The sequence below is a fragment of the Chrysochloris asiatica genome, unplaced genomic scaffold (assembly GCF_000296735.1).
Source record: "Chrysochloris asiatica unplaced genomic scaffold, ChrAsi1.0 scaffold00345, whole genome shotgun sequence".
Lineage (NCBI taxonomy): Eukaryota > Metazoa > Chordata > Mammalia > Afrosoricida > Chrysochloridae > Chrysochloris > Chrysochloris asiatica.
Window position 1 is genome coordinate 1,588,155 of NW_006408863.1, and position 12,505 is coordinate 1,600,659.

General features: G+C 44.0%; 1 protein-coding gene across 1 annotated transcript in view; it reads left to right on the forward strand.

The window, feature by feature from the left end:
- ATP9B (ATPase, class II, type 9B) overlaps positions 1 to 12,505 on the forward strand; it is a 255,515-nt gene that overhangs the window by 85,717 nt on the left and 157,293 nt on the right. The window contains exon 8 of the mRNA XM_006875888.1: positions 11,433 to 11,527. Within this exon, the coding sequence (XP_006875950.1) occupies positions 11,433 to 11,527 (95 nt within the window). The remainder of the gene's footprint in view (positions 1 to 11,432; positions 11,528 to 12,505) is intronic.

Genomic DNA, 12,505 nt, shown 5'->3' on the forward strand with positions numbered 1-12,505 from the left:
AGGTTGGCCCAGGATCGAGCATTGTTTCGTTCTGCTGTGCATGGGGTCGCTATGAGTCGGTTCCGACTCGATGGCACCTGACAACAACAACAACAACCTTTTCAGTCTACCTGTCCTGCTCCACAATCCCCATTCAGGCCTTTTTCTTAGTGATAAACAGTTCTGTGTCGGCTGTGGCCGTTTTGCACTGTTGTTTGGTTTTGAGTGGAAACTGTCACTTTAAATTTCGAGGAGACTTGTGTGCATGAATAGTAGAACCCTCCGGGGGTGGGAGGGAGTGGTGGCATCCACTCACTCAGGCACCCCCTCTAGTCACCAGAATGGAGGTGTGCAGACATCGAGAGACCAATGAACAGATACCAAAAAAAAAAAAATCAAATAAAAAAGAAAGTCCACACCTTTATCTTCACGGTTCTGTCAGGTGTCCATGGCTGCTCTGATCCTTTCCCTGCTTGGTCTTTCCCAAGATGGCGACTCTGGGAGTAGCTGAGCACCTTGGATTAGATAGCACTGGATTTCTTGCTTCTGCTACAAATTCCCCCAGCTGTAAGCCTTCCAACCTTCTAAATATTCCTTTATATGTGGTTCAGAGTTCTGGCACCATCCCCTGAGCCTGCTTGCTCCAGTATTCTGTGTTGTTGCTGATGGAGCTCCTCACTGCACTTCCACCCTCTCTACCATCTTGTTTGTTCTCCCCCCCATAATCTTTTAATGTCTTTTTTCTACAAGCTTTTTGTAGCCTCCCTCCCTCATATGTATGTATTAAAATTCAATATAAGTTTATATGTAATATTTTTAATCTCCAAAGATTGGATTTAAGGATGCTGATAATAAAAGGCAGTAACCATGAAAACTTATGATAGTCATTGGACTAGATCCCCAAGTAAGTTAGGGACTACCTGTGAACAACATTGTGTCACGTGGTGATTTGGAATCATTGGAACGGGATCCCCGAGTAAGTCAGGGACTACCTGTGTGCATCATTGTGTCCCATGGTGCTTTGAATCAGATGGACCTGCAGGGAGCTCTGGCTCAGTTTTCTGGTGTGGCCTGGACAGCTCCTCTCAGAGGATGGTGCATCAGAAACACAGTGTCACTGAGCCGCCCATTCTGACTCCTAGTGGCCCTAGGGTTTCTGAAAACAGACAGCCTCCTCTTTCTCTTGCAGAGTAGCTGGTGGCCTTGGACTGCCCACCTTGTGGTTAGGAGTACAGTGCATAACCCACAACTCTAGGGCTCCTTGGTACATCCTAGGTGCTCTGTAATTATTAGCATTCTTCCTGTTGTGTGTGGAGAAAGAAGTAATGTTCTACCATACGGACGTGCTGCATACATTACCAAGGGCTGGCTGTGCGACAATTTTCACTGCAGCCTGTAGATCCCATTAAGATTGGTTGTTGTTAGGTGTCGTTGAGTCGGTTCTTACTTGTAGCGACCCTGTATGGGGTTTCGTAGGAGCAGCTGGTGGGATTGAATCATGGACCTTGTGGTTAGCAGTCCAGTGCATATCCTACAGTGCCAAACCAGCACTCCTGTTAAGATGGGTGTTCTTAATTTGGAGTGGTAACTTGTGGAAGTGTCTAAGAAAACCTGGACTCCAAGAGAATTGTCTTTGTGTCAGGCCCTCATTCCGTTGTCCATCTGAGTCATGACCCCTCTGCCCACTCCCTGGCCTGGGCCCTGTAGGTTCTGGAGACCTGTGCTCACTGCCGAATGACATGGACTCAGCTGTAGTGGATGACTGGGCTCAGGTGCCTTCCACCTGCCGTGAGTGATCTTTGTTCACTTCATGTGCATCTTCAGCATATTTCCAGCAGGGGATTTTCCAAGAATGCTCAACACCACCCCCAGTTTCAGTGGGCTTCAAATTTTGACGTTGTGCTTCTTCCAGAATCTCGCTCTCTTTCTTTATGTTTAGGGGTCTCGGTCTGTCTTTACTTTTCAGACAGTAAACTGAGTCAGCACAGGAGATGCCCAGGGCCTGGATACTGCTTCCATGTAAAACCAGACAGTAGGTATTCAGCAAATACTGGTTAAATAGGAACAACAGTGCTCTCAGCCGGTGTCAGGAGGATTATAGACGTGTGTTGAAGTTAACATATAAGGGGACCATGCTTCTCTTCTATCTCAGTCTAGAAAATCCTTGTAACTCTTCATAAAGTCATTGACCTCTAAAGATACAAGTAAACTGACTTTGTACAGACCACGTGACAGCATTTGTGACCTCCCCCACCGCTACTTGTATTCAGTTTTATTTTTATTATTGAATTATAAACAGTTGACATTATTTTGAACAATTGAGAATGGTACATTTATAGCATCTCTCAGCTTCTGTGTATGGATTGAGTGATCTTAAAAGTCTCTATTAAGTAAGTATTGATTGGACTCCTCTGGGCACTTCGGGGATAACTGTGATGGGATGGCTTGACACAACGGTGGCCTGTAAACCATGATCCATGGAGTGGTGCAGGACTGGACAGTGTTCCTTCTGCTGTTCGTAAGGTCTTCAGGAGTTGGAGCTGACTTGATGGCATGTAACACCAGCATCATAAGGAGCTCTGCTAGTGTAGTGGTTACGAATTGGGCTGTGAACCTCAAGGTCAGCAGTTCGAAACTACCAGCTGTTCCGTGGGAGAAAGGTGAGGCTTTCTGCTCCCGTAAAGATTTACAGCCTCAGAAACCCTGTACAGGGTCTATCTATATGGGTCGGAATCGACTCGACAGCACTTAACAACAACAACAACACCAGCATCAGATGTCTGAAAAGTAGCCAGCATCATTTCTGTGGAAACAGTGTTTTCTGAGTAACCATTGGATATTATGTGCTAACTGCCTACCACTCACTTTGGAAGCTGTTTACTGACTGTCTCCCACTCACTTGCAGTTAAGAACTTTGTTACGCTGTTCACCATCTTTTCTCAGTAACAGTAATGTGGCTAAGTCATCTCAAGATTTCTGTATCTTCCTGTAAAGTTTAAAACCATTGTCATACAGGACACTTGAAGTTATTTTGTTACCACTGATAAAGAATCATCTCAAACTAGTGGGAAACCCTTTTACTTAGTCCTTCAGTCTTGCTGGAGGGATGACGGTTGAGAGCTGACTTGGCACAAGACAGTCTCTTCCTCTAGAAAGGCTCTGAGATGAGCTGTTGATGAAATGAACTGCTCAAGTGGAGAGGAAGAGAGGCTGCCCAATAGCTGTCATCATGGGGGCTTTGTTAAATGGCCACATGTGCACTTGTCCATTCACGCGAGCACACCGGTCTTGAACTGCATTGATCCATGGTATCCTTCCAAATGACATGGATGCATCTGAGCCAATGTCAACAGAAAGGTGAGGGGGACACTATAGTTAAAAGTCATCTCTGAAGGTGATGGAAAAAAACCACTACTTTAGTGCAGCTAACTTACGTTATATGCAATCTTTCACTTTTAACTGCAAAGATCAAATGTGTGAATAGTACTTCCTGTTGATATTTTCTTTATTTAATCCTTTTTTAAAAATCATTTTTATCTTGGTTAAATACATATACGAGTATCCACATATCTATGTGGCACTGTGGGCTACTGTGCAGGACTGCAAGGTCAGTTTGAGCCACAAGCTTGGTGGTTCATCCCCACCAGCGGCTCCTCAGAAACCCTATACAGAATCGCCATGGGCAGAACTGACTCGACGGCACATACCAACAATGCATGCGTACAGATTGTGGAACAGATCATCAGTTGCTCATGTGCAAGTTCAGGCTAGAGCTGAAGAAAATGAAAACAAGTTCACGAGAGCCCAGATATAATCTTGAACATATCCCACCTGAATTTAGAAATCATCTGAAGAACAGATTTGATGCTTTAAGACACTAAAGACCGAAGACCAGAAGAGTTGTAGGATGATATCAAGAATAGCTTACAGAAAGAAAGCAAAAGGTCATTAAGAAGACAAGAAAGAAAGAAAAGGCCAAGATGGATGTCACAAGAGACTCTGTAACTTACTCTCTAGCACAGAGACGCTAAAGGTGTGGAGAGACTAAGGTGCACCAGAACCAGTCTGTGGTGTGTTCAGTAACCTCATATACATGTGAAAGTTAGACAGTGAATGAATAAGACTGTACAAAAATTGATGCATTTGAGGAGACTTGAAAGTACCCTGGATTGCCAAAAGAACATATCAATCTGTTAGAAGAAGTACAGCCAGAAAGCTCCTTGGAAGCCAGGATAGTTGGACTTTGTCTCTCACACTTTGGACATATTGTTAGGAGGGACCAATCCCTGGAGAAGGATATCATGTTTGGTAAAGTGGAGGGTTGGAGGAAAAGAGGAAGACCCCCAACGAGATGGATGGACACAGTGGCAGCAACAGTGGGCTCCGATGTATCGTTCTGTTGTGCATGGGGGTCACTATGAGTTGCTCTTGACTTGATGGCACTTAACAACAACAACATACATACATAACTGTGTGTGCTGTGTTCCACACTGTCTAATGCCTTTGCATAGTCAGTGAAACACAGGTAACCATCTTACTGGTAGTCTCTGCTTTCAGCCAAGACCCTGTGACATAAATAATGATGTCCCTCATTCTTTGCCTTCCTCTGAATCCTGCTTGAACTTCCTGTTGACTTCCTGCAGCACTTGGTACACTGCTGGTGAACTGCTGTTTTTTAATGATCTTTGCAAAATGTTACTGTGTGCGATATTAAGGATAATCATTTAATCATTTTTGAAATCTGGTAGCTCTGCTTTCTTTAGAAAAGGCAGAAATGTGGATTTCTTCCTGACAGTTGGCCAGGTAACTGTTTTCCAAATTTTTCATATATGCGAATGAGCACATCCGGCACTGTATGTGTTTGTTGAAACATCTCAGTTGGTATTGTGTACATTCCTAGAGCCTTGTTTTTCACTAATGCCTTCAGTGAAACTTGGACTTTTTCCTTTAATATCACCATTTCTTGATCATATGCTACTTCTTGAAAAGGTTGGACATCTACCAGTTCTTTGGGTATAGTGAATCTCTATCCTTCCTACCTTCTTTTAATACTTCCTACAATGTTGACAGTTTTACCTGTAGACCCTTCAATACCGCAGCACAAGGCTGGACGTGGTTTTCAGTTTGAGAAATGCTGAGTGTCGTCTTCTTTTCTTTGAGTTTTCTAGTTTCTTTCAGCTCTTTTACTTCATTTCTTTTATTTGTTTTAGCTACTCTAATGTTCAAGCACAAGTTGCAAAGTCTCTTCTGACATTCATTTGGGTCTTTGATGTCTTTCCTTCCTTTTAATGATCTTTTGCTGTCTTCATTTGTGATGTTCTTAATGCCATCTTACAACTCTTCAGGTCTTCGGTGATCAATATTCAGTGCATCAGTTCTGTTCTTGAGGTGGTCTTTAAAATCATGCTAACATTATGTATATAACATTGTAAAGAATGGGAGTTCCAGAGTACTTGTAATGCAGAACCTGCACACAGATCAAGAGCTAGTTGTTGAAACGGAAGAAGCATATTACGATACTGTGTGGTGTGGTAGTGTAGTGGTTACGAATTGGGCTGCAAACCGCATGGTCAGTGGTTCGAAAATACGAGCTGTTTCATGGGAGAAAAGTGAGGCTTTCTGCTCCTGTAAAGATTTACAGCCTCGGAAACCGTGTACAGGGTTGCTATGAGTCGGAATTGACTCCACGGCACATCACCACCACTATACTGTATGGTGTGGTGCTGCGGGTTAATGTGCCAGACTGCAAAGCCGTTTGAACTGGAAGGTCGGTGGTTCAAGCTCACCAGCTGCTCTTTGGAAACCCTATACAGAGTCGCTATGGGTCAGAACCAACTCTATGGCACTTAACAACAATAACAACAAAGTACTGTATGGTTATCAGAAAGGGTCTGCACCAAGGCGGTACCCTCATCATGCTTCTGCTGTTCAGACGATGTGAGAAGCCAGGCTCTAAAGAAGACTTTAATTTGCGTTTCCCCAATGAGTCAGCTGTCAGTTTGTCATACTGTGCTGGATGTTGGAAGCTGTACCACAATACCATGCCTGCAACATGCAGATGACACAGCCTTGCTTACGAAAAACAAAGAGGACTTGAAACACTTCATTGATGAAGATCAAAGACTGAGTTTTCAATATGGATTACAACTCATATGAAAAAACTTGCCAGTTGGACCACTAAGTAGCATCCTGAGAAAATAATGAAGCTGCTCTGGACACCATGCCACCCTCAGCCTCAGCCTGAAGGCACTTGACTCTTGGTCCCTGGGTCAGCAAACCCAGCTTCTCCACAAAGTGACTGGAGGCACCCCACTCTGCCAGCCAGCCTCCTCCTCAGAGTCACTCGGTTGTCCGTGTTCCCCGGGCTGACAAGCTTAGTCCTCGGGTTTGCGTTCTGGCTCTTGGTTCTGCTGCTCATGCTCTCCCCCTCCTCCCATCTCACAGCTTTCTGTCTGTGAGGTGAACAGGCCAAAGGATGTGCTCCACCCCTAGCTCTTTTCTTGAGGGTAGTGAGATCGTCCTCCTGTTTCTGAGATGGCTCATGTTATACCCCGGCTGGAGTGTCAAGTTTTCACAATGACAGTGAACTCGGGGAACCTCCACAGCTGAGTCATGTCACCCTATCAGTATCTTCTCCCTCCTTCTCTTACCCAGACCTACCAGGGCAGAAACATTGTTGGGTAGAAATGACAGACTATGGCTGGGAGGGACGTTAGATAATTCACTACACTTCAGTTACATTTAGTATTGTGCATCTCTCACCATTGTCTCGTTTTAAAACATTTTCAGCACTCCAAACCGAATCTTTGTACCCAGCATTTCCCAGTCTCGCATCCCAGCTGCTGCTACCGTCTAGTCTACTTTCTGTCACTTCTAGATATGTCAGTGGGATTGCACAGAATTGGGCTTGGGGGTCTCCCAACATGGTGTTTTCAGGGTTCTCCCTTGTTCTGGCTTGTGCCAGTCCTTCTTGTCTCTTTATGGCTGAGTAATATTGCCCTGTATGGATGGACCACATGGTGTTTATGTGTTTGCCCAGAGATGGACAGTTGTCCATCTTTGGCTATTGTGAATAGTACTGCTGTGAATGTTGGTGTTGGAGTATCTGTTTGAGCCCCGACTTTGATCCCTTGCAGGTCTCGATGTAGGAGTAGTATTGCTGGGCCATACAAAAATTTAGTTTTAAGTTTTTGAGGACCTGCCAAACTATATTCAGCTGCAGTTGCACCATTTTACGTGAACAACAGCGCACAAGACTTCCAGATTCCAGTTTCTCTACGTCTTTGCCAATACTTGTTATTTTTCTGTCTTTCTCTTTTGTAATCCCCTCCTTAATGACTTGTGTCAGTTAGTTGTGCTGTGGTGACTTGTGTGTACCTGGGATGCTGGAAGCTGTTTCACGTCCAGTAGTCATTCAAGGTATCCAGGGTTTAGCAGATCTTCCAGAATAATAGCAAGGAGAAAGACCTGGAGATCTACTGCTGAAAATCGGCTGATAAAAACGTCATGAACAGCAGTGAAACATGGACATACTGCCAGAAGATGAGCCCCTCCAGTTAGAAGGCACTCACAACATGACTTAGGAAGAGCACCCTCCCCAATGTAGAGTCAACTTTAGTAGTATGGATGAAGTCAAGCTTTTAAGACTTTCAGTAGCTAATATGGCACAACATCACATGAGAAGAAACATCTGTGAGCGTCCGTTAGTAACTGAGTGTGGGATGTACACAGTATGAATCCTAGAACATTGGAAGTTGTCAAAAATGATAAGAACATTTGAAGATTTATATCCCAGGCACTAGTGAACTGAATGTATAGACAGCTGCAATGCTGAAAAGTGCTCATTCGTATATGTGAAAAAGTTTGGGAAACAGCTACCTGGCCAACTGGAAGATGTGTATATTTCTGCCTTTTCCAAAGAAAGCAGATCCGCCAGAATGTGGAAATTACTTAACAGTATCATTAACATCACACGCCTGTACAATCTTGCAAAGATAATTTAAAAAAACCTGTAGCTCATGAATGGCAGCAGTACGTGAACAGAAAATTCAAGCAGGATTCTGAAGAAGGCGGAGAATGAGGACTATCTCTGCTTCAGTCAGAGGAATCTTGGCTGAAAGCAGAGACTAGCAGTGAGCTGTTTACCTATGTGTTATTGACTGTGCAAAGACAAATCTGCTGCACAAGACCTTTTTAAAGTGTTGAAGAGCAAAGATGTCAGCTTGAGGACTAAGGTGTGCCCGACCAAAGCTATGGTATTTTCAGTTACCTCATATACATGCGAAAGCTGCACAGTGAATAAGGAAGACCATAGAAGAATTGATGCCTTTGAGTTATGGTGTTGGAGGAGAATATTGAAAGTGCCATGGACTGCCAAAAGAACCAATAGGCCAAGATGGCTAAGCTTCGTCTCTCATATTTCGGACATATTGTCAGGAGGGATCAGTTACTGGAGAAGGATATCATGTTTGGTAAGGTGGAGGGTCAGAGAAAAAGAGGAAGACCCCCAATGAGATGGATTAGCCAAGTGGCAGCATCGATGGACTCAAGCGTGGCAACAGTAGTGAGTTCGGCCCAGGATCAGGCACTGTTGTGCATAGGGTCACTATGAGTCGGTACCTATTCGATGGCACCTAACAACAACAACAACAACAGAAAGCATTAGACTGTGTGGAGTATAATAAACCATGGCTAGCATCAGAAAGAATGGGAATTCCAGAACATTTAAAACTGTCATAATGCAGAACCTGTGCGTAGACAAAGGGGCAGTCGTGGAACAAGAGACCATGCTGTGTGCTGGGAATCACTTTGTCTTGGTTTTCATTTCTCTTCATGTTTAAGTGCACACACTTTTGTCCCCTTGGTTAAATTTATTTCTCTTTTTTTCCCCTTTGTTGTTGTTGTTAATTGCCGTCGAGTCGATTCCGACCCATAGCAACCCTGTATAGCGTTTCCAAGGCGCAACCACCGACCTTGCAGTTCAAATGACTTTGCAGTCTGATGCATTAGCCCACATCAGCACACCAGGACTAAATTCTTTTCCTAAGTTCCATTTGGAGTTTTCATTGCTGGTGCACTCAGACTATTGATTTTGGGGTGTGGCTCTTGCACCCTGTACATTGGCTCGATTTATTTATTTGTGCTAGTTTTCTTGTGGGTTGTTGGGATTTTCCACATGGTCATGTGACCTGGAATGGGGGTAGTTCTGTTTTCTTTGAGATGAACTTGCCTTTTACTTCCTGATCTGTTCTTTCTCTCTCTTCATTGGCTCCTTTGCTCAGTACAAGATCTCGTTTATTCTGTTCCTAGTTTTCTGAAGGTTTTCTCTTGTAAAGATGCTGTTTATAATGATAATTGTAGTCATTAGAGTAAAAGTGACTTAGCGGCATCATGTTTGAAATAAGCAGGAGGAAGCTATACCACCTGAACACGGAGTAGGATGTGAAAGTGGAGGATAAGGTTTCTGGTGAAGGAAGGGTGGAAGGAAGAAGGGTGGTGATGAGAGTCAGGAGCTTGTGGTGTCTTCTAAGGGGTCTTGAGGTTGTTTTTCAGGGTAAGAATTCACTGAGTTGTATATGGCGGCTGTGGTGGCTCCATACGATAAACACAGGTCTGGGGTTCGAGCCCACCAGCCACTCCGCCGAAGAAAGATGAGGCTTTCTGCTCTCACAAAGATTTAATGAGCCTTCTCAACCCTATACAGGGTTTCCATGGGTTGGAACCTACTGGAAGACACTTCACAACAAGACGCTATGCATATATGCATGTGCGGTTTTCTATCATTTTTATTTTACAATTTAAAAGTCTAAACTTCATAATCAGTAAATTTCTCTTGTTTTATATGCTTCCTTTTCTTAAGTGATTACTTTTTATAAGTTGGTAATTTGGACTTTTAATCAGATGTATAATATACATAGTTTCAAAGTAAACAATACAGAAATGTGTTCTATCCCTTTTCCTTCCTCCCTCTGTAGATATTACACAGTGATACACACACTTAGAGTCAACACCACACACAATCACACTCAAACACATTCACATGGAGTCCTGGTGTGGGGCTGTGGGTTAATGTGCTGGACTGCAAAGTGAGTTTGAACCACAAGGTCGGTGGTTGGACGCTCCTTGGAGACCCTGTGCAGGGCTGCTATGGGTCAAAACCGACTCGATGGCACACAACAGCAGAACCAACATATTCACATACTCCCACCCTTGTGTGTTTTCATACATTCAACCATTAATCCTTAACATCCATAGTTCACACACATGTTCTCACACTCATTCAAACACATTCACAAACTCACTTATCCTCACAGTTCATGTTCATTCACAGTGATACACGTTCTCACATACTCCTATTCAAACACATTCCTACATATACTCAGTTCACACTTACTGAGTTACACTTACCCATGTCCTCACACTCAGCCATAGACACGATTCACAGTCCTCACATACACATGAGCTCAAATCCATTCGTGCTCACACACATTCATTCACAATTCACTGTTGCACACACACTTAGCCATGTTCAGAGACCCAAGCATACTCCTTCACACGGACTCAATCTGTTCTCACACACTCACACTCTGACACATTCATACTCACATACACTCATAATTCATATAGTTCTCACACACCGCACAGCCTATCGGCCTAGACAGCTCTCTGTACACCCTCTGGCAGGCAATTTACCCCGTAAGCCTGCACCCTCATACGTCACTGTGAGTCATCCTCATACATATTTATACTCACTCACTCACAATTCACATTCACTCACGTTCTCACACACTCCATGGCCCACCTCTGCAGAGATGACCGTCTACACACACGTTGGCAGGTGATTTACCCTCTGAGCCTGCACCCTCTTGGGGCAAAGCAAGCCATCCCTGTTCTTTCCACCTCAGATAGCTTTCCTGAGGCACCTGCGAAGAGAACAAGGTTAAAATGATATTAAAAACAAGCATAACAACAGCCCTTGCCCATTGGAGCTATGCACTGGGATATTTACTGAGGAATCAGTGCACATACATAGATATTTTTACTGTATTCATAGCTAGTGGGTTTTGTACAAATTGAACATGTGTGGAACAGGTCTGTCTGGCATTTTCCACAAAGCCTGTGCTTACTTTGTGTCATATTTTGGTCATTCTTTCAAACTTTTAAAAAGACATTTGTTCAATATCTCAGGTTTATTCAGTGTACTACTGAATACTTTATAGACTACAAGAGAGTTAAAGCAAAACTTTTATGTGCATTGAGAAATCTACAAATTCATGTGACTGACTTCATTGCAACATTTGTTTATTGTTGTGGCCTGTAACGAACGGAGCCCGCAGTAGCTCTGTGATGTGCCCGTAGATAGTGTCGTGACCCTCTGTGCTCTGCCATCTTTGTTACAAAGTGTCTGTGGCTCAGAATTGCTTTTCGGTGATGTTTCCCTCTTTCTTTTCCAGGTTCATGCTTTATTCGGACTGATCAGCTCGATGGTGAGACGGACTGGAAACTGAAAGTGGCAGTGAGCTGTACACAGAGGCTACCGGCCCTGGGGGTAGGCATAACACGTTCTTGTCACCCCCTTCTCGCCACGTGTGTCTCCCCCACCCTGTACTGGTCACCTCTCATAGCTGTAGAGCACAACGACCCTACTGGCTCGACACTAGTTTTCTTCTGGTCATATCCATTCTTCTTTCTTGGGTTTTTCAGCTTTCTTCGTTGAGTCATTCTCAAAGCTGACACATTTTCAAGGGTCTAACCCGTACTGCTGTGGGAGGTTTGGGAAACCATAGGATTCAAACACCAGGGCAGATTCAGCATGGTGTCGTTGGCCTGCTGTGTTTAGAGGTGCATTCATTCTGAGTCTTCCCTGTGGACACGGAGAGCCCTATAGATGTGGGGCATCTTCCTATGGACGTAGAGCTGTCTGTCATAAAAAAGGAAGAGGGACGCGTCCATTCTGATCTTCCTGTGGACGCAGAGCTGTCTGTCATAAATAAGAGCGACAGGTCCATTCTGAGTCTTCCTGTGGACGTGGAGAGCCTTTTCTCACAAGAGAGAAGGACATGTCTCAGTCTGAGTCTCTTAGACCAAGGGAAGAAGGAGAAACACAATTTCTAATGTCTTCCTTTGCTCTTACTATGTTTTTCATTTTTCCCTGGGAGCAGGCCAAGGGTAGGTTGCAGAGAAGACACTGTTTGTGGAATTCTGTATTCTTGATGCAAGAGATCTAACAAAAATTTCTCTCAAATGTTGGGAAACTTCTGCAATAGTATAAGTCTTTACAACAGCACATGTGTAGGCATCTGGAGAGTATTTGTGTTAGCTGTTAATGCCGTCTTCTAAGAAATCTGTCCATTGAATGGTCCCTCATTACTTTATAGAAGTTGTAGGATGTGCTCTTCCATTTCCAGAATGGATTGTTGTTGTTGTTGTTAAGTGCCGTCGAGTCGGGTCCGACCCATAGCGACCCTGTACAGGGTTTCCGAGGGTGTAAATCCTTACGGGAGTAGAAAGCCTCATCTTTCTCCCG